Source organism: Astyanax mexicanus, chromosome 21 (assembly GCF_023375975.1).
Source record: "Astyanax mexicanus isolate ESR-SI-001 chromosome 21, AstMex3_surface, whole genome shotgun sequence".
Taxonomy (NCBI): Eukaryota; Metazoa; Chordata; class Actinopteri; order Characiformes; family Acestrorhamphidae; genus Astyanax; species Astyanax mexicanus.
In genome coordinates, this window is record NC_064428.1 from 23,239,204 (window position 1) to 23,262,385 (window position 23,182).

Genomic DNA, 23,182 nt, shown 5'->3' on the forward strand with positions numbered 1-23,182 from the left:
AACAAGTACTTTAACACTTATTTTACTTGAGTAAAAGGCTTGAGTTGATACTTTAACTTCTACAAAAATATTTTGAACCCTAGTATCTATACTTCTACCTGAGCAATGAATGGTAATACCTCATACTGATTATAACTATTAAACATTCCATACCTAATATGAGAGTTCACATAACTGATACATTACATAATATATTATATTGTATTATAACTGTTTTAGGCGAAAAGGTATGTTGTCATATGCCATCAATGTTTTCTACAATAATTTGTACAACGCCTTCTTATTAATATAGTTTAAATCACTATTAAACTGATTTACTTTAATGGTCCGATTCAAAGAAAGAACCGAGTGTTTTGTGATTCGGTTCGCAGCTAAGGTGCAGTAAAGCTGAACAGCAGCGACTGGCCTGAGCGAACCGAAGACTCCTGAAGGAGCAACTTTGGTCTGCGGAGGGAATTTAGCTAGATATTATTAATCACATTACTCTGTTTATTGGCTGACCGAGGCTGGGGAGCTTTTACGAGCAGTTTTATTACCCCGTGCCTCTTTATTCCCGCTGTTTTATCTGTGGGGAGCTGAGTGAGGCGGGCGCCATGGCCAGCGGTCGGAGTGTGGAGCCCCTCAGTTTCAGCGAAAGCAGCTAGCGAGCTTCATTTGGAGAAGAGCAGCTACTTCTGCGGGCGGAGAGTGGAAGACTGGAGCTTTCTTTAAAACCAAACTAAGCTAGCTGACTAGCTAACGAGAGGACACGTCCTGAATTTTGTCCGTTTCCATGCTGAATATAATTTTACGAGCCTAGCAACAGCTAAGTTAGCTGGAGAACTAGCGAGCTAAGCTATCTGTAATTCGCCTCACTAACGTAGTTAGCAAGCTAGCTAACCTGAGGTAAACGGGCAGGACGGGATTGGACTCTCTCAGATATTTTTGAGAAAATGTATTATTTTTAACAGCTCCATATCCGTGCCATTTGTGTCAATTAAATGTCTTCGTTTTAACCATCTAAAAAAAGTGACTGCAGCTGTTTTTGAGGGCACACATTTCATGGCTTTGTCCCTCAAACACTGTGTCCAGGAAATTTAGCGTTAGCTAGCCTAAGCTAACGCCAGCTATTCTAACTAACAGCACAGCGTGGTGGAGTTGGCTTTTCTCCTCTCTCTGATAAAAAACCCACTTTAAACCACGAAGTAAAACAGGAGAATCTTTCAGAAGAAAGGGAAACAGATTTTGGAGCCGTTGTCGCTGGAGAAACCCAGAGGAAAAGGCTGAGAAATGTCAGGTCGGCCAAGAACCACCTCCTTTGCGGAGAGCAAACCCGTGTCGCAGCCTTTAGCGTTTGGCAACGTCAAAGTGAGCCGTGAGTATCTTTATGAACACTTCAGGCCAACAGTCCAGAAATCCTAATGTTTTAGGGACAAATCTTTTATTTATATAGCGATAAATTAACAAGATTTGGAAGTAAATTATAGAGGATAAGGATGAGGAGTAGTTAGCTCTGTCAGGTGATCTGTCAAGTCACTGTGTTGGCTCCATTTCATCCAGGACTGCAACTGATGATCTTTAGATTTAAGTAGCTGAATAATCGGCCTGTCGATTATTTTGTTGATTAATCAGCTATTGTTTCTGCCACACCCTTCACCCCTGCTTCCTGAGCATGTGGCTCCTGTTCCAGTGCATGTTTTACCTCACCTGTCAAGTCTCCCCACTCATGACTATTTTGGTAGTCGAATAATCTGTCGATTATTTTATTAATTAGTCAACTATTGTTTCTGCCACACCCTTCATCATTGCCTATTGAGCATGTGGCTCCTGTCCCAATGCATAATTTTCTTCACCTGTCAGGTCTCCCCACTCATGACTATTTTGGTATTCGAGTAATCTATTCATTATTTTGTGGGCTAATTAACTATTGTTTCTGCCACACCCTCCATCTCTGCTTCTTGTGCATGTGCCTCCTGCTCCATATATGTTTTATCTTACCGGCACAATTCTACACACTAGGGCAACCACCAATGAGTATTTTAGAAATCGAAATTTAGAATAGTTTGTAAAATCAATTTTTTGATTCGTTGATGAATCAGTATGTACCATTGTCTTTATTGTTGTATCCTGTGGGTGCAACTCTTGCTACAATGCATGTTTAACCCCTGCTGTCAAGTCTGCACACTCATTACTATATTGGTAGTCGAATAATCTGCAGATATTTTGCCAATTAGGCAAGTATTGTTTATACCGCACCCTCCATCTCTGCTTCCTGTGGGCGTGGCTCCTGTTCCAATATGTTTTATGTCACCTGCTCAAGTCTACACACTACAGCTTTAACAATGAAAATGAATAGTTAAGGAGTCAACTAATCAATCTGGTGTGGTGGGTGTGGCGCAGTGGAAAACACTACCTCCTGCTTGTGAGCTACCACTTTAAAAGTAATACTGGGGTTCAATTCCCGATCTGGGTGACTATAATATAATACACTAATAAGAGTCCTTGGACAAGACTCCTAACACTACATTAGCAATAGAAATTAATTAGATTAATTAAATTAATAGAAACCTTGTAAGTCGCTCTGGGTAAGGGCGTCAGCCAAAATGCTGCAAATTTAAATGTAAATCTGGATTATGTTTTTGATCAGTTGATTAATCAGTGATTATTTCTGCCATGTTACCATCTCTGCTTCATGTGGGCACGGTTCCCATTCCAATGCATGCTTTACCTCAGCTGTCAAGTCTGCACACTCATGACTACTTTGGTAGTCGGAAAATTAATTTGATGATTAGTCAACTATTATTTCTGCCACACCCTCTGTCTCTGCTTCCTGTGAGTGTTTCTCCTGTTCCAGTGCATGTTTAACCTTACCTGCTCAAGGCTGCAGACTAGGGTGACCACTAAGGGTAATTTTAGAAGTCAACTTATCAATCTACAGATTCATGTTTGTGGGTGTAACAAGTCTTGCTACAATGCATGTTTTAGCTCATCTGCTCAAGCCTTCACTCTAGGGCTGCTATTAATCATTATTGTGGTAGTTGAACTATTGATTATTGTTCAGTGGTTGTTTCTGCCACACCCTTCATCTCTGCTTCTTGTGGGTGTGGCTTCTGTTCCAATGCATGTTTTTCTCAACAGTTATTTATGCCATGCCCTAACGGTGAATTTACACTGCTCCGACGCGACAACGCACAGCGACGGATCCCATTCATTTTCAATGGGAAGCGCCGCCTCCGTCAGACGCAGTCGCGCGGTGCATCATGGGTCCGACGCGTCGAGAGCGGGGGATGCGATGCGATGAAAAGTTGAGCCGAGCTGAACTTTATGCAAATGAGTCCGTCCAACGCAATGCGTCTATCCAATCAGAGAGCAGGTGTTGGCCTGTAACGCGTCCTCAGCGCAGCGCATGAAAACATTTTAGTTCCGCTTTCAAGCGTCCAGAGAAGCCTGTAAGAGAAGTTTCAGGCTTCCCTGTTCTTTATAAAATCCCTGCTGATTCACAGGGACTCTGTCAGTGAGGAGAAAGGCTGCTGTGATTTTTGGAGTCTCTGGTGGGTTTTTAAAATATTAATATGTAATTTAATTGGAAAAGTTTGCTTTTTTCAGCTTATATACTGCTCACTAGACAGTGTAATGAAGCTCATTCAAACATTTATATCTATAAAGACACATTTATATTTATTAATTATTGGAAATAATAATAGCTTATATAAAAAGCATTTCCCATTTATTAAAACGATTCAATTGGACGACGCAGGGAAAGCCTTTGTCACGCCCACATGCGACCGGTTGGAGGGGGGTAGTGCGACCGTGTGCGTTGTCGCGTCGGAGCAGTGTAAATTCACCGTAAATCTCTGCATCCTGTGCACATGGCCATGCCATGCCCTATCACCTTTTCAGTGTAGCACACTAGGGCTGCAACAAATTATTTTAGGAGTCAACTAATTAATCTGTCAATTAATAAACAAAAGGTATTGATTATTTCTGCCACACTCTATGGGCACGGCACCTATTCCCATTACACATTTTACCTTACTTGTTAAGTGTGCACACTAGGGCTGCAACTAATTTTTTATTAGCAGAATATTCTGTGCTTATTTCTGGCATGCCCTCTGACTTCAAGTTTGACTTTTTATAAGCATTTTTGTAGATTATGTTGATGGTATAATGGCTCTTCCGCATGGTCGTTTTGAGCTTCACATCAGTGCCTATAGATCCAAAGCGTGTGATGCTGTGGTAGAAAAAAACTTTCAGGATATGTCTCATTAGGTTAAGACATGTCAAGTGCTATGGTAGAAACATCAGTTTTATACTTTGTTCAAGTAGGGTTAGGGATGAAATGAGGTTGAGGTGAACTAACAGTTCACAAATCCTTGCAAGAGGACTGTGTGATCTACCCAGAGATCTATGGCTGGTGTCCAATTGCTCTGAGAGAGCTGTACAGTCAGTGATGCATTCTGCCACACTACAGCACAACTGCAGCCCTAATGTGGATCAGGGAATGTAAAAATTATTGATTTATACATTTTGGAAGTATGTGGAGAGGGGGAGATGGGGTGAAGTGGATTGAGGCGTGGAAAAGGTTCCTGATGTTTTTTGCTGTCAGTGTCTTTTACTGCTTTTAAAATGGATTTAACACAGGGGTGTGGCAATTTAAGTATGTACCATAATACTGGTGTATTGTTTGATCTTATTGTTAGTAGCAATAAGGTTAATACAGGTACGAGTATTATTAGAGTTTATTCACGTTCATTTATGTTTTTCCCCACTTATTTATCATTAAAACAAGGTCTCTTATTTGTTCAATTTCTAAAAAGTATCGGTACTCAAGAAATGATTTGCCCTTCCCAGGTGCCCTCTGTGTGCTTTATAATATTGGGTTTAAAAATTAGTATGCAGTCAGTGTAACAAAGTGGTTAAATTTTGGGTAATAGCACTCACTACCTATTGTCTGAGCAGACTGGGATTTGATTTTATATCTAGGCGCACACGAGAGTCCCTGGGCAAGACTCCTTTATTCCTTATTAGCTTAGCTAACAGCATAGTTGTAACTGTAAGGCTGGTGGAGTGTGTTCTACCTTATGTTAACAAGCTGGTGTGTTGCTGGTTGTTTGTGGATGTTTGTGTTTAAACACTGCAGTGAAATCAGATGGCATGGCTTAACACGTTCATATTTACAAACCTCATTAATCAGTTTAATCTTGGTGGTTATATAAGTGACTTGTTACTAGGGGTGGGCAATATTATATCGTATACAATATATTGTGACACAGAAATATCATGATAGTAAAAATCCAGGGCTGTTCTGTCTTAAAAGTAGTCTATTATTTACTGTGAAGCTTTAGGTGTATTTATTGTATAATTGTTTTTTAGTGCATGCAAATACAGTTTATATGCATGCACTAAATATTCTGCAATATTATTTGCTGCTTTATATTATTTTATGCTATATTATTTATTTTGCCGTATTATAATTAGTCTGTTATACTATTATACTATATTCCTGAAATGAATGAATTATTTTAGTTTTCCTATATCGCCAAGTATATCGTTATCGCAAAAATACTCTGAAGTATCGTGATATTATTTTAGAGCCATATCGCCCACCCCTACTTGTTACTGCCTGTAACGTGAACTAAATATATTCCTGTAATGGCTCTCATATGCATTTTGTTAGTACCGATGTAGGTTGTAGTATGAACCATAATCGCAATGCGGTGTTATATTCTTAGCATGTAACATGTAATTACACTCTTTCTCCTAATATATCTACATGGCAGTTCCTGTTGTGTACTAGTTTTCTTTAGCCTGTAGTCCTGCCCCCTGACATTATTGACCACCCATGAATTCACCCTGTTGAATCGGTCATTTTTCAACTCTGTCTCAGTTGGACCTTTTCTCTGGATCCCTAACCTGTGCCTTATTTGTAACATATTTGCCAATATGTGACAAACTGAAAAAAAAAACGCCTTGGAGTTGGATATGCAGGTCTATAAACATTTGGACATATAGTGGCAAGGTCCTAGGCTAAACCAAAAATGCATTTTAGTCCAAGTCCTAGACTTAGTCTGGCTTTGGTAATCTGTCCAGTACTGTACATGTAACAGGCCTCTGTATTGAATCTGCAGTGCTGGAAGCCTGCGAGCGCTGCTGTGCACTGCGGTTCTGACAGACAGGTAGTGCAGAGGAGACCTGCAGTTTGGCCTAATGCGGAAATCCCAGCAATCTTGACTGTGGTTTGGTCAACCTCATCTGACACAGCATTCTGCTTTGGCCAGCTGAGGTCGTCAGCAGATCAGTGACCTCCTGCTTAGAAAGCCAGCCAACGTTTGTGGGAGAGAGAGAAGACTGCTGCTCGCTTAACTGCCTTGATGTGGTGCTTCTAAATCTCTCCCTTACTATATTCTATCCTCAGGGAACTCTTAGTTTTTTGGTGTTTTGTTTTTTAAAGCCGATGTTTGTTGGCCTTTTTCTTTTATCGTCATTATCATCATAAGTGACAAAAAATACTAAATTATATTGGTGTCTTCATGCATTTTAATATCCCAGAGGCTGTGTTTACATAACCAGACTAAAGCGATGCATGTTTGATCAGATTTTCCAAGATTTTTCTTGTACCTTAAATCTCTGCAGGTGCTTGTTTAAATGGGTTAATTAGCTATATGATTTCTATTGAGTTCTGTTTCCACTCCTATGTGTGCTCCAGAATAAAATATCTCCAAACAAATAATATTTTATTTTAAACAACAACAAATGCCTTATGTTTTTTCATACACATTCCCGTCTTTGCATTAATACTGTAAATGGACGCAGACACGCAAACATATGTGAACATTCAATGATGTAAGCCTCAAGTGGGTCTAGTGTTAACTGTGTGGCGGGCTTATGGTGCAGCGCAAACTGCGGACGGTAATATGGGTCGATCTAATATCTTACCTGATACCGATATTTGATCAAATTGAGTATGCCAGATTTTCTTTGTAGTGGACTTAATGAAATTATCTTAGTAGTAACTCAGTGGCTGGTGCTCTTATTGAACACAGGGTTGTGGTGCACCATGTCTTGTAGTCTTAAATAGGGACAAAACCTTTATTTCAGAGAACACTGATCCACTGCTCACAGCTCAATGCTGGGGGGGTTTCATACTCCTCTAGCCCATGCCTGGCATTAGGCATGGTGACGAAAGGTTCTTTTCAGAAGGTTTTAGTAGTCCCATTACTCTGTTGGCAGTATTTTTTTTAACATTGGTACATCTTTGTTGGTAAAGTGTGCAACTGTGATAAAGTAACTAAAAGCATTCTTTGAAGGGGTGTCCACAAACATTGGGATATTATTCCTAGTGATAATAGGGTGGTAAGCTGCAGTTGAGTTGAAAGAGCAACATAGTGAGCTCGGATGGAATGATAGGACATATAGGCTTGTGTGTATTTCATATAGAGGGAGCTGATCAGTAGTGTTCCAAGGCTTTCAAACAGCCTGTGTTAAAGTGCTTTAGATCAGAGAATCGATCAGTGAGACAGATGTTCCCTCTTTCTCTTTCAATCTCTCATCACTCTTTTAACCCTCCAGTGATTAGGTGAGTCATTTTGCAGCACCCAGGCCTGAAGCAGAGGCTATCCTTTGAACTGGGTGTGGCTTAGGCAGAGGTGTGTGATGCTGAACACTCGCGTCATCACTGTTTCAGAGCTGGTGTGAGTTCAGGCATGTCTACCTAGTCAGATCTTGAGCGTGTGCATCGGGGACAGGCGGTCTTATCCTGTATATTACTCTCTCTCTCTCTGTGGATTGTTTCAAAGTGAACTGAAGGATTTACTGAATAGCTCTTCATGCTAGCTTCACCTGTGTATATATCCATTAGAGGTATGTTTTTTGTTTGTTCTCTGTGTGCTAAAGGTTAGGTGTACTGGTACCTGGTTCTGAGCTCAAGTTGAGTTGCTAGACGTACTTTGAGAGAAGTATTCTCTTTATTTTGCTGTTATTTATGGATTATGACTTGAAAATGAGCACCTTTGGCACTTCATACTTATTTGATTGTACTGTACTCATGTTATCTTAACCTATGTTTTATAGATAGATAGATAGATGGGTAGAACATAAGGACTGTGCTAAATGTTAGCAAATCATTGCTGTCTAATAAAAGGGTTAAAGAACCTTAATTTTAAAGTTACTTTACCAGTGTAAACATTTTTCATACTTCTCGCTTACTGTTTTCTTTTTTAGTTGTTCTTTATGGAACTAAGTACATTTGTATGGACAAAAGTTATGACATGTCAATTCATTGTTTCTTCTGAAATTATGGATATTAAAGTTAATCCTGCTTTTGGTGGATAAACTGTGTACTGTCAAATGAGCTAAACTGCCCAAGTCTTTCTACTGCATTTTAGAGATTTGGTATGGTATTTTTATATATACCATTTGGTGATGGTATTTGATTGCATTCAGCAACAAGATTGCTTGTAAGTGAGGCCAGAATGTTGGATGGTGTCCATACCATTTCCTTTCCAACTCAACAAGTCTGTCTGTGATTTGTTCTGGGATTTATACTCCTCTAGCATATACCTGGATTTAGGCCTGGTGCTAATAGGTTCATGTTTATTGGATACAAAGAGTCCTATTCTATTGACAGTACTTCACAACAGCAATTGAATTCAAGTCGCTCAATACATTTATTAGAAGGGGTATCCCCAAACATTTAAACTCATGGCAACAATATATTAGGAATATGTCAAACCCATTCTGTATTTACACAACCTACAGTTCACTTATGCGTCACTGTAAATAATTGCATAGTCCTATGAGGGTTATGCTGTGTATAGAATATACGCATGTCTTTAGCCCTGTCTTCTAAATTTCATTGGTTTGACCTCTGGACCCTGGAGTTAAGGTTTGATGCATGTGACTCGTGTGAGAGTGAGCATGATAGCTTCTTAATGTGACTTGATCTCTCCTGTCGCAAATGTCATACTAGCAGGAGAACGGAGCAGGAACTCTAGAAGAGAGTGTCCATGACTTGTGTAAAACGCTATGCCTGGAATGAAAAAACACTCCAAGCTGACCGAGAGTGTGAATAAGTGTGTATAAATGAACGTGCGTGTGTGTACTCTGAACCGTCACATGTCTCTAGGCTGAAGGGAAGCTTTGGTGCACTTTGTCCTAGGCTTTACCTGCTCAGTTACGCACACATAAGCACACACATAAGAGGAGGTCTTAGACAAGGGTTAAATTGAGGGTTAAATTGAGAAAAAAATGTTGCAATCCTTTTTATATACCTGTTGTTTTGCCTCCAAATGAAACTTGTGGATTTTCCTTTTATGGAGGGTTTATGAAAAAAAATCTTAGTCAGGAATTGTGAAAGGCTCTAACTATGAGTTTAACATAGTAAGTGTTAGTGGCTGTGTTAGTGGCTGATGCTGATATGTAGAGAGCATAAGTGGCCGATAGGCGATATATAAAGCCAATATTTAGTTTTGTTGCAAATTATTGTTTTTGTTTTTCCCATTTATTTATAATAATAAAAATAATGGTACGCATTTTAGCCATGTGAAATTACCCTATTAAAATGGAGTAATTCACACATCAGCACAACAACACACATTTAATCACATTTCCATAATTTACAGCTGATTCAGTACGACACTCACATTAATAATGCTAACGCTGTATTTATTAGTGGGGAAACTGGAAATTTGATGTGGGAGCAAATGGAACAGTGGCCAAAAAGTCCTGACAATGTAAACAAACAAAGCTCACTCATTAAGGTGGGTGTTATGCTAAATATTTTATTGTTAATTGCTTAGGCATAATCTTTGTTTTGGCCAGTATCAGGACAAAATGTACTTAATGCATTAGGATAGCATTTAGTTGCTTTGGCTGACTATATTATTCAGTATATGATGATTGCTGAGTGAGCCGGATATGGTAGAACACTAAACTGAAACCATTCTTCAGTCAGAAGCCCTCCCTGTACAAATAAATGTAAAGGTCTTGAAGTGAAAATGACCAGAAGTGTTGATGAGCAGAAGTGCTGTCCTACACAGTGGAATGTCAACTAAAGATAGGTAGTGAGAAAGGGGGAGAGCGTGAGTATGAAGGTAGGATAGACAAGAATAGAGCAGTTTACAAGGGCAGTCTAAATATATTTCTCTCTAAAATGTACTTAGCCTATATTTTGCATAACATCAGTCAACTGTTTATAATGAATGTACAGTTATTCAGCAGGAGGTCAGTAATGTCCTTACAGTTGGATATACGTTGTAGAGCCTTGCTCTTGCATAGTGCAACTGAATAAATTTGTTTTTCGTTTTTCCACTGTTGAGGGGAATGTTGTTCCCTTTCCTGTACACAACATCGGCCTTGTCCAGTTTGCTATCCAACAAAAAACACAATCTGTTTAGTTGGATTCATTTACACTCCCATATGTGGTGCTGGCTGGCACAGGTATCTGTTGGCTAATGTGTTAGAGCTGGGGATCTGGCGCTTTCCTTTAAGCTTGTTGGTTCGTTGGTTGTCTAGTGGTTATGTGTTGGCGTTACGTAAAAAAAAAAGAGGTGATTTCTGACTTTACATGCATCAGAGGAGGCGTGTGCTTGTTCGGATCAGTGCAAGTGATGGATGAATTGTGAAGGAAATTAGGTGAAAAATAATAGGAAAAAAGGAGGAGATTTTTGAGGATGGTTTATACCTAAAGTCTTAGTGGTTCAGGTTGAAAAGAAATGCATATAGATAAAAATGAGCTGTACAAACTGAGGTCAAACGGTCAGGCAGTCCACTGTTGTAAAGTGATAAATTCATCCACATGCATCAGTGGAAATATGCTTTGTCCAGAAGATAATAATGTCATAATGTAATCAGATGCCATCCTTATATGGTCAAGAGTTGGTCTGACTGATGATGTCAGGTGAGCTAGTACCAGCTTCTCCATTGTCTTCATTAGATTCAGACGGTGATAACACCAACAGCAGTTTTATTGCGGTTTATTGCATGTCACACTGAATGAGAGAATGCAGTAAACTCTTGGCAGACCATGCAATATTATTTATGTGCCTTTGGAATGTGTGCCAAGTTATACAATAAAGCTTCACTGTACAATAAAAGGTTACTGTCATACCAACAAATACAGGCCCTTGTACAGGCAGTGTTATGCTTTGGAATGAATGTTATTAAGGATGTCTGTTGATTAAAAGGATCTCTGAATCTTGAATGCTGCATTTACCTTTATTTTTCCATATGGATTTATTTCATCTAAAGTAATAATTATTGCCCTCCAGCGCTGAAATGGTTCCAGTGCCTTCCAATGCCCTGTTGAAGGTTAAAATCTGACTCAGAACAGAATAGGTTGTAGTGTGCCTTTATAAATTGAATAGATTTTATAACATAAGAGAGATAACATGATTTTATTGAATTTAAAAGTTAAATGCATCTTTTAGAATCTTATGTTAAATGCTGGTGTAACACTCATCTGTTCACTTGTCCATAGTTCATCAACCCTCAACATTTCTGGGGTCAGACTATTAGGCATGCCAAACTTCCTCCCTATTGAACGGGGCATTTCCTCTGAGGAAGTCCGGGGCAAAGAAAGGATCAACTTGTTGACAAAGAGCATCTATGTTTTAATAAATGCGTTAATATTTGACACAACGTATCAGTTTGATCAAAAAGATACAATGACTGTTGGCACGGTTAGCGGGTAATACTTCTCTAGCAGTGCTAGCTGGGGGGAGGAGCAGGCTACAGGCTGAAAAAACTCACCTCTGAATGGCAAAAGAGCTAGTGCGGTTAACAGGTAATGCCAATGCTGCTCCAGCAGTGCAAAATGGTGTTATCAGCAAGCTACAGTCTGATATACTTGCCTCTGAATGACGGAAGAGCTAACTAACGGTTAAAGCAGATAGCAGGTAATGCTACTTCTGCTTCAGCAGTGCTAGCCAGGGTTAGGAGAAGGCTACAGGCCGATAATACTCACCACTAAACAACAAAAGAACTAGCGCTTAGTGTGGATAGCAGCTAATGCTAATACTGTTCCAGTCTCATTGTTGCAAAACTAAACTATAGAACTGAACTATAATGCTGTACTTCAGCAGAGTGGCTTTACTGCTCTTTAGAACCTGACTGGTAAAGTTCATACACAAGGCAGACCGGATTATAAGGCGTACTGATGATTTTTGCAAAAAATGTAAGCATTTTAAGTGCACCTTATAGTGCAAAAAATACGTTAAATAAACAGCAATTGTTTACCTCACAGAGGAAGGATTTAAATAGCAGTTTTTAAGGATCTATCACTCCCCATAGATTTTGACTGCAATCACATGATTCACAGGATATCATGTATTTTCTTTAAATGCTGTGATGTAATTTTTTCCCCACATGCCCCACCCCTTAGTCAGTTTATTGCTTGTGGCTGTAGTGAACCCCTTGGTTAAAAAAACTGAAATGTTTGAACTTGCGCAGTGAATTCAGGCATGACAACTGTGTTCCTTGCTTGCGAGAACAGTTTATCATAATTGATCACTATAATTAGTCATCTAAATTAGTCTCTGCCAAAAAAAATGAGCCTGAAAGTTTCTGTGTCTGGGCAACACAACCGCTAATATGCGACATTACCACCCTCTTCCTGTTTCCAGATTCATAACCTAGTGATAGTTAGCTTATTCATAGCACTGAAATAAAAGCTCTCTCATAATGAAATGCGCAAACTTGCCTTCCTGGCATGAATTCATATATGTGTGTCAGACGACGGGAATGCAGAGTGGAAGCATTCTCTTTGTGTGAGCTGCTTCTCTTAAGTGGTGATGACGAATAACCTCTTACCTCAGTCTCGGGTAGGCAAGGGGGTGGGGGAAGAACGATGATGTATCGCACACATGCTTCCTCACACTCGTTTTGATCCTCAGGGAGCTGAAACTCTGTCCATCTATGATGTCTGGCAGTCATGCATAGAGCTCTCTCATCTCTCTTATCTGAAATTAAATCAAACTGCATTGAAAGACGACTATATACAGATATCTACTCCCTATACAGATTTATAGTAAATAATTATTCAATGTACTGTGTATTTTACAGTTCTATTACCTTTGGTGCATAACAATGAATCAAAAAATTAAAAAAATTACATGTTCTAGAAATAGAAAAAGGTATTTAGAATCTACAAACGTGGTGTTCAGTTGCAAAAGGCTCTTAGGAATGTCAGGACTGATCAAATGGAAGTTAGAAGTGGCCATAAAACCTTAACTACGGGGTTTACAAAGTCTTGACAGCAATTACACTTTTCTTAGTAATTATCTGAGTGCCATTTAAACTAAGAAGGCAGAACGTGTGGTTTTACTGGGTCACATAGACATTAATGGGACATGGCAGCTTTATATATCATTTATGTCTTATAAATCATTTATGTCTTGGTGGAAATCAGCCCTTTTAGACACATGTGGGATGAGTTGCCTCTTTGAAGTGCTTATAAAAAGTGTCTTCCACTTTAAATGCTTCCCCTTTCATTGATTCCTTAAATGGATCATGGTCAATATTATTTGACTTTTTTTTTTTGTCCAAAAAGCATTCTTCATTTAAAAACAGTGAAAACAGATTTCTACAAAGTTATGTCAGTTATATAAAAATATGGAGTTTTTGGAATTGACAAACTGTAAATGTTATTATTATATATGTGATTACAGTATTAGATCAAGGATACATTTATTGGGAAAAAAACGTACTGTTAAAAAGGGGCTCTTGTACCCTGTTGGACTGCCTCTAGGCATAAGGATTCCATGTGGAATCCTGCTACATATTTGTCCACAGATGTTGCAGTTGGACCCATAGATCCTGCTCACATGTAGGCTGCCGAAGTTTGCATTTCAGCGGCTCCAATAAATGTTTGATTTACATTATCTGCTGACTGGGCAGGCCAAGGAAGTGTTGCAGTCTGACAGAGACATTTCTGGGAAACCCTGGGTCTCTTGATCATCACACCAGCAATTGGGCATTGTGTTGCTTCACAGTGAAAAGGGATTGAAGTGCTCACTACAAGGCTTCAATTCTTGAACCTGACCATCATAGATACGTTAATTCATCAAAAGATAAATATATGGTTCCAGTCCAAGCTTCTTATTTATGATGGTGGGGGGCTGACTGATGACCTAGATGGCAGGCAATTCCAAGAAATGACCATCCTTATTATCTGTCCAGTTATGTGTCCCTCTCAGGGTCTGTCAACTGGGGAAGAGGTACTCTACCCAAAAATAGCCTCTGAGATCCTTCTTTAAGTGCAATTTATGGCAAGTGTGTATTCAGACCACACCGGTAATCATTTTTACTCTTTTGCAGCAATAAACAAAACGGATGATTGCAACCAAGGGTGCTACTTATTATTGACATGAAGGGGTGGGTAATCAATCTATCAATCACAGCACTGAATCTGTGTGGATAGATCAGTCAGACTTGCACATCTGGACACTGCAGTTCTACTTCAGGTTGCTTGGGAATCGAGTGGGACCAGTCCTTTTTAAGTCCAGACACAGTGCTTTGACTCGGCCACTCCAGAACCGAGTTCACCTTGTTGTCTTTAAACCATTTCTGTGTATCTAAAGCTGATTGCTTGCTGGAAAATTAACCTTTTCTGAAGACGTAGTTCTTTTGCAGACTGAATCAGATTGTTCCATAATCTCTAAATTTCACTCCGATTGTACTCTATTTATTCATTCCAGTCATTTTCCAGTCATTCAGGCTGAGCATGAAACCTGCTACCATGAACCTCTCTCCTGTTATACTGTAATTACCCCACACTGTGGTTTCCTGCTGTGATTAATCTTCATCTTGACCTAACTTAGGTGTGAATTTATTCACAAGTGTTTGTCAAGTCCCTGTTGCGGCTTAACAAGTATACCTCTCCCAGCAGCATAAATAGTAGTTGGTGTGTTTTTTCTGTTGTAAAGCTGTCCTGCAGCGATATTGTGATAATTAGAATCCTGACAGAAGTGAAAAGCAATTAAGTTGAATAGGGGGGAATGAATTAATTGGCACAGAAATATTAAGTAATTTTATGTTGTTTATATGTAGTATAAAGAGAATAGAATAAACACACAGTATGCTGTATGGTTGTGCTGAAAATGCTATTTTGTTTTTGCACCAATTTCCATAATAGGTCTAAAGACAAATTCTTACAGTTCTGTTTAAAGTGATGTGTGCAAGTGTGTGAGAGTGTGAAAATAAGTGAGAAGGAGGGAAAAGTCCACTAGTTACATTCACGCTTAGATGAGCAAGTATAGATTGGTACTAGACGATGTATTGGTGAGACAATAGTGTAGAACTCATTACACCCCATTGTCCTCATGTGACCCCTGGATCATGTTTGATGCTTATAGCAAGAGTCATCATACATTTGATTAATTGGGAGAGAAATCTTCTTTCCCCTGACCGCTGAGGTTTCACATTTTTATTACATTTTTTACTGTTCAAATATGTTCTGCTTTCTCTTTTTCATCAAATACATTTTTAAGCAAATGTTGAAATAAATATAAAAAATGGTGATCATCGGGGCCCAAGCACTATAGAGCACAGCACAAATAATGAGCTTTATTTGCTTTCCCTTCTGGCCTTATTTATAGGATGAAGCATTTGGGCAGTGTTTAAATGTATGTAGATCTACATAAATCAACAGCATTTACGCCTGTATTTTACTATAAGTGCACCAAAATTTTCTTGTTTAAACAACTTAATTCCAATTATTGTGTACATTCAGGTTCAAGTAAACTGTGTGGTTTGCCTAAGCCACAACAAATTAGAGACTAAAGGATGTGTTTGTTGCACAGTTTTTAATTTCATTTTTGTTTTTTATTTTTCTATAATAAAGTGTCAAACTCATTAAACCCTCTTTTCTTCATGTGATCCCGGAATAAAGTTTGATGCTTGCATTGGGTACCATCATACACTCAGTGTTCGACCCCTAAGTGTTCAATTTTCATGTTGTCGTGTTGTCAAACACTTATTGAGGAAACTTGCTTTAAGCATTCTGTGTGAAATTAAGTGCTACCGAAGTGTGACTTCCAAACAAGCTGGAGCGTGTCACTTTAGGACACAGGAGGGTTTAATTTTTTTCTGCGCCATCAAAGCACTCAAGCTTGTAGTAACACTTCCACCTGATTAGCAGCTGACTGAGTTGTTCAGAAGTCAAATGGCCATGTAGAGCAATGCAGCGTGTCTTTAAGCTTTAAAGTGGTCTTTTACATTCAGACCAATAATGCATAACTTGCAATAAAGAAAAAAGACTATTGGCTTTAAGGGTGGTAATCACAGGCCATCTCAATACAATATCATCACGATATGTTAAGCACTATACTGAGAATAATGTTGTATTTGTGACTTATTGTTGACGTTTATTTTGACAGGGACTGTTTGTTTTTTCATTTGTATGAATGACTTCTACTTTGGCGCTTTGTGTTCGTTTGCATTGGTTGATTTATTCCCTGACTGTTCAACTATTAAAGTTTAAAGTGGAGTCAGTCATTCTAAGGTTGACTTGCTTGAAAATGTTCCTTTTTTACTCAGCCTGTTTCCTTATGAGAATTTGAATGCCTCACACTAATATAACTATGCTCTCCACACACACACCAGAGTGATGGCACTGCAGATGGGAGATTGTGCTTGATTGTTGCATTATGGCTCTCGAGGCACAAAGTTTAAGTCAAGCTGTAAAATGTACCAAAACAGCAATATAAATGTGTGTTTTTGAAAGGTGTCTGTGAGTTGATTGCCCAAAAACTAATATTCTCTCTCTCTTACCTTCTGTCTGTCCAGGGGATAAAGATGGCAGTAAGGTGACGACGGTGGGAGCGACCCCAGGGCAGGGTCCAGACAGGCCTCAGGAGGTCAGTTACACGGACACGAAGGTCATTGGAAATGGCTCTTTTGGTGTGGTCTACCAGGCTAAGCTCTGCGACACTGGAGAGCTGGTCGCCATTAAGAAGGTCCTGCAGGACAAGAGGTTCAAGGTGAGGATGGAAGACGATTCAATTAAAGTTCTGTTTATTTCTTAGACAGGGTTTCTTAAAATGTTTTAAATAAAAATTTGGATGGTTAAGGTCTTCAATTGTCATTAGCCGCGACCTAGCTAACATTACCAGGGTGAGAACAAAGGTTAGTGGAGAGCTAGCTAACGTTACAGAGGAGAGACCTTAGGTTAACGGAGCTAACATTAGTTAGCTACGTTACCCGGGAGAGAACTAAGGTTAGTGGAGAGCTAGCTAACATTAGCGGCCAGCTAGCTATGTTACCGTGGAGAGAACTATGATTAGTGGAGAGCTAGCGACAATCCAGCTAACATGATAAAATTTTCTCCATCACAATGAAACAAAATTGAAAAAAAGAAAGGAAGTTTTGCTTTCCAATACAATAAATTATTTTCTACCAAATTCTTACTACATTTTTGGGTTTTAAATAATATTTATTTTCTGTTTATTTAAAAAACATTAAATTTGTCTTTTAAAATTGTGCAAGAACCTGCTAGACCAGAAGTCCAAAAATGTCTGCCTTGACTGGTAGTTTTACTCTCAAAATATCGAAGAGGCCTGTTTTTAATATGTTAAAGAATTTGAGTGTTGAGTTGAAATTGGTTTAATATGATCTCTTTCAATTCCTGTCTATGCAGAACCGTGAGCTACAGATCATGAGGAAGCTGGACCATTGCAACATTGTTCGCCTGCGTTATTTCTTCTACTCCAGTGGGGATAAGGTGAGTGCCTCCCCTCTCCAGTCTTCCTTTCAGTCGTTTGGTGTCGAAGCAAAGACGGAATACATCTTGTTCCTCCTCTCCACAGGAAATAACAGTGGTTTCTTACAGTGCGTTCACATTAGCAGATGACAGAATGACAAGCTTCTAGTCATTTTCTGTGGCAGTATGCAATTTGTAGCCGTGATTTACTGACGAGCAGCAAGCAGTGCGGCGTCAGACAGACAAATCTAGTTGAGATATTCTCAACTTTTATGCAAGTGTCTATTAACGCAGTGAAGTTCTTTGGACCAGTCATTGTCATCGGGGTCCAAGTCCACAGCTTATGCTCTCTGAGATGTTTGGGTTTTGAATCAGTATCAGTATAAATCTTTATTTAAACTTAGGAGTACATTGAGGGTACATTGATGGTACATGTATAATTATATTGAAGATATATTGGAAGAAAAAAAAATCGAAGTTGTAGTAAAATCTAACAGAAGAAATTTATCAATTCTGTCCTAAAATATAAAAAGAATAAAGCATTTAAAAGCAGTAACACAGATAAGATTATACATAATAAATAATAAAAAAAGAAAACTAAAGAAAAAAAATAAAAAATAACTAAAATAATGAGTATAAATAGAAATACAGTAAAGGTAAATAAAATATAAAAATGCTTCAAAAACATACCTTAAATCCATAACAATAGTAATTAAAGCACACAAAAAATACCCTAAAATCAATTATTCATTAAAATCAAATTTTAGTTTAGTTTTCTGTAGAGGAGTTACACCAGCCAGCATAACATTAAAGTTTCTTATATATTTATTACACTTTAAAACACACATATTGATAGCCACATCTAATGTAAATTCATGTATTTTGATGATTACATTCCTTGTGAAATTCTTTAACGTTTGACACATTTAATAATAATGCTTAGAAATGGCAATTTTATTGTTTGTTATATCTATTGCATTTTCTTGTCGGAAGCATTGTGAACCCAGGTTTAAAAGGAGTTAGTGCAATAATTGCAACAGTGACCGTTTTCTTCAAGATAACTACCCACCACATAGTTATTGGGATAAATAGAAATAAATTAATTAATTTTAGAACATCTTGATAACTTATTTTAGCCTCCATATTAATTTATTAATTGGTTTGTATTGTCAGTTATGACTTTATGTAGAGATAAATATCAATATAAATGTGTTCTGTTTACATTTTCCAAGTATCGATGCAGAGGCCTAAGCCTTTTAAAAGTCCTGCTGCAGAGATTTGCTTACCTTTTAACCTGTGATAGTTTTGCAGACATTAAATTAAACAGTTACAGCCTGTGGTGAAAGCAGTACATTAACACTGAACCGGATGTTAAGATGAATGAGTTGCTGCAGGTTGCTGCCCTTTTACCCGCGTTGCAGAGGACCGTGGTTAAAGATTACCCCTTTGTCATGAACTGATGTCCAGTTTTGCAATCTCATTTACAGACATCCAAGGATGCGTTGCCAGAATTCCAAGTGTGACTAGGAGCATTTGAAAGCTAGTGGGGATCAGTTGATATTTTATGTGACTTCTGATCACATTTCAAAATTAAAATAAAGATTGATTGATTTGGTTGATTTTATAATGACTTATATCCCTCACTGATTGAAATGTTGGGAATAGTCTTAGTGTTTGGACATTGCGCCAAACACTATTGTTTTTACACCAGCACTATTTGGTCTGGTTAAAACAGACTCTGGTTTGTTTGTACTCTTAAAACGGTTTGTTTGGGCAGTTTGTTTGTGTTGAATACGTGATCCGGTCTTAATTTGACCAAACTATTAAATATACTTCTTTTATTTGAGCTGAACTGCTGTTCTGGTACAGTGTAACCTGATGTATTACCCAGATAACAGTAATTACCACAACTATGAACAAACACAGTCTCTACTGCTACTTCATTTTGTTTACACACTACATGCTGTAAATACACAACTATACGCACTGATCTGAAACCCAAAACCTTCTCGCTATATAATTAACATCTTGCTACCACAGCATGCATCTCTGACCAACAAAAAGAGACAACATGCTTGCATGGTTTGTTGGGGTGCATTTTGATATGTTTAGGTTTGCACCTGTGTGAAAATAAACCAAATCAAGGGAGAAAATGCTCCACAGAAAAAAATCCATCCACTGATTTGGTCCAGTAAAATGAGCTACCGGTGTGAAAACGCTCTAAGAAAACTGTAGCTGTTTACATTGTCATTTACATTTTTTTTTCCTGTTCTTGCAATATATAGGCTTGAGGAAATGCTGATGTTCATTTGTTTTTGGATATTAATTAATAGTTCACTTGTATATCTTTCTCAATTTCTCCACATCTATGAAAATTCCTGATAGTCCTTCTGCCTCCTCAGACCTAACTAAAACAGTAATGGTAGCCAGATACAGCTCTGTGGAGGATGTTTGATTGACAAGTGGTTGTTAAAGCAGCCCTATTTTTATCAGTGTACTTTGGACATTGGTTGACGTCAGGTAAAGCCCACCACAGGTCCTGCTTTCTCAGAAACCAATATACTACAAACAGACACAGAAAAGTCTGTGGGTGGCTCCGTCGTATTACTGTCAGGAGTTGGACTGTACCCGACCGATTTCAGAATTTCCAACTATTTGTTTGTTTTTCTTTTGTTAGAACATCTGAAAATCCCAATGTCTGCGTTCAGTTCTGATTTCCAGCACATTAAGAAAGCCTTTAGTCACTGTAATATATTTTTGAGCATTTAAAAAGCAGAAAAAAGAGGTGCAGCATATTACGTAATGATCTGAATTGCAGCTTGATTTAATTACCAACATATAATATTGGCCCGTCCTATGGATTTGTGAAATTTTATTAATTAATTAATTTATTTGTTATCCTAAACGCTTTACCATTAAAATTGACATTTAAATGAACCAGCATGACAGTAACGTCAGTGTGATGTGTTTTTCCTAATTAGACAGTTTACTAAACTAAAGTTAACTGAAAATGTGTAGTGTTTTCCTGTTGTAGCTCTTTTGTCATATCTGTTACCTGCCATGCTACCATTTTTTTTGTTTGTTTTTTTTTTTTTTTCAACCTTTTGGTTCTTGCACAACATTTTCATCACATGATGTACACGGGACACGCAAACATCCAGTCAAATAATGATTAACATGTTTCATTGTTGACAGTGTTTGTTATTGTAGCCCCACAGTAACTTACTTATTTTGATTTTTTTTGTAACGATATAAAGGAATATGGCCATATTGGATATTGTATATATCAGTAAACCTAACTTAGTGGCTTGGCCTGTTGCAAAAATTAGGTTATCAACTTACTGTACGATAAATGAACATGACGTTGACCATTTTTGACAAGTTCAGTGTTGCCGGTCGTGCTGTTCTGTTCTCTTGTTTACGCTGTCGTAAGAGACAGAAGTAGGACAAACACACACACACACACACACACAAACACAGAGAGAGAAAGAGTGTACTGCTTTTGTCTGTCACACTGTTTAATCAAGCCATACACAGACACCTGTAACTTATGTTGCAACACAAGACAACCACTTTCGCATTCCCATGTGTGATGAACAGAAAAGGGGCGTGAAAAGTTCTGGATCTTAATGCACACCGTGTCCAACTCTGCCGGGAAACAGAGTAATATAACTCATCATCACTAACCTGATGCGCTTCAGCAAACTATCAAACAAACCACTGCTTTATGGGAAAAAAGATCCAATCTGTGACTGTCCAAGGAGATCACTAACGGGATTGAGCTGTTATGTTGACCTCATGTGAAGAAAAAAACTTTTATTTTGTGTAGAGTTTTTTTATTTTTTATTATATGTTTAATTTCCAAGGTCTTAATTTTGCCTAACTTTAAAAAATATTTGTTCTTCAAAAGGGTGTAATTGGATTATTTTGCTATTATATTAAGAGATGAGAGAGTATAATAATATATTTTACTCAAATTCACACACAAGTGTCATTGAAATCATTTTAAAATTACAATAAAATTCTCAATAAAAAGACTCTAGAATAACTTTTTGCACTGGTTGGACTGGTGTGCCTTATTTATTTATTTATGTATTTTTTACAGTTGGGTGCACTCAATTTTTTATAATAAACTGCAGGTTCACTTTCTTTTTTTAATTGCTGTGCATATAGGACATATTGACCTACTAACCTTGCTCAAAAAATAGATGCAAATATTAAGAGAATTTAGATATTTAACCATATTTTGATAAGAAGTTTAAAGTTAGTATATTCTGAATAAAATAAAAATTGTATTGTTTGTCTTTATTGTTCTTGGTAAAGAAGTGTAAGTATATAAGCTAGTCTGGGGACTCTTATGTCCCCAAAAGCAAATTAGCATCAGTGGCTAACATCTAACTGGTGATGCTAACTGTAATTTCGAGATAATTTATTTACTGCTGCTGTTAATGCAGATGGCTAACTAGTGATGTTAACTGTGTTTCTAAGCTGAGTAAATCACTGTTAATCACAGTGATATTAAAATATCAAAAAAATTAAAAATAAAAGAAAAAAAATCGGTCCTGCCTTTCACTATTCCTTATTTGTTTAGAGCATGATATTGCGTGTAGGGTTGTCACGATACCAAAATTTTGACTTCGATACCGATACCAACTGTAGTATCACGATTCTCGATACCAAAACGATACTTGGAAGAAAAAAAAACAATAAAAATATCTGAACATAAAATGTTTATTTTTGACTGAACTGGATTGAACACTGAACAATCGGTGCAAACGTTTTTATTCTAAAATGAAACATTTGTACAAAAAACAAGTTTCGTTATTATAACCTTAACTATAACATAATTATCTAAACACTTCCTAAAAACTAAAACTAAAACCAGAGGTAATGGTAGCCTGACTATGTGAACCTGACGGGCGGGCAGAAGTTAAGTTCTGAATAAGGAAAATAAAGAGACAGAAGAACATTACAATGTTATGTTCATTTTAACACTCACTGCTCCGTTTTATTAATCAACCGTTTACCGTTTTTAATAAGCCCATGTTCAGTGTAACGAGCAAGCAGGCTACGTGCCTGACCACAGATTTGCGATGGAAACGCGAAAACGTGAACATCTTGAGTTCATGTTTCACAGCCAATGGGATAATGGAGAAATGGAGAAAACCACGGGTCCAAAACAAAACTCCTGCACACTCCTCTCCGTGTTAACGTGATTTACTAGCAGTCGCTAGTAAATCTTAGTAAAGCTACAGACAGAGTGTATCTTGACTAACTCCACTAACCTGTCGACTTCTCAGCTCTTTGTAGAGATCAGGGTGCTTGTCTGCTAAATGAATGAGCGAAATATGATCAGAATTATGTTAAATAACACTGTAACATAGAAGCATAGAACTATTATTTAATTAAAATGATTTTTAAGAACAGCTAAACACAGTGCTGCAAGTCAAACGCGGAGGCGTTCACGTGCGAGAGAGAGACACAGAGAAAGAGTGAGAGTGAGAGAGA

General features: G+C 37.9%; 1 protein-coding gene across 2 annotated transcripts in view; it reads left to right on the forward strand.

The window, feature by feature from the left end:
* Positions 1 to 366: 366 nt before the first annotated feature.
* Positions 367 to 23,182, forward strand: part of gsk3bb (glycogen synthase kinase 3 beta, genome duplicate b) — a 37,046-nt gene continuing 14,230 nt past the window's right edge. The window contains exons 1-3 of one of the 2 annotated variants that reach the window (XM_022674767.2): positions 367 to 1,354; positions 16,762 to 16,955; positions 17,612 to 17,695. In XM_022674767.2, the coding sequence (XP_022530488.2) occupies positions 1,270 to 1,354; positions 16,762 to 16,955; positions 17,612 to 17,695 (363 nt within the window). In that variant the 5' untranslated portion in view covers positions 367 to 1,269. Of the gene's footprint in view, positions 1,355 to 7,689; positions 7,840 to 16,761; positions 16,956 to 17,611; positions 17,696 to 23,182 lie in introns of those variants that run through there. The other variant, XM_022674768.2, reaches the window with a different exon arrangement.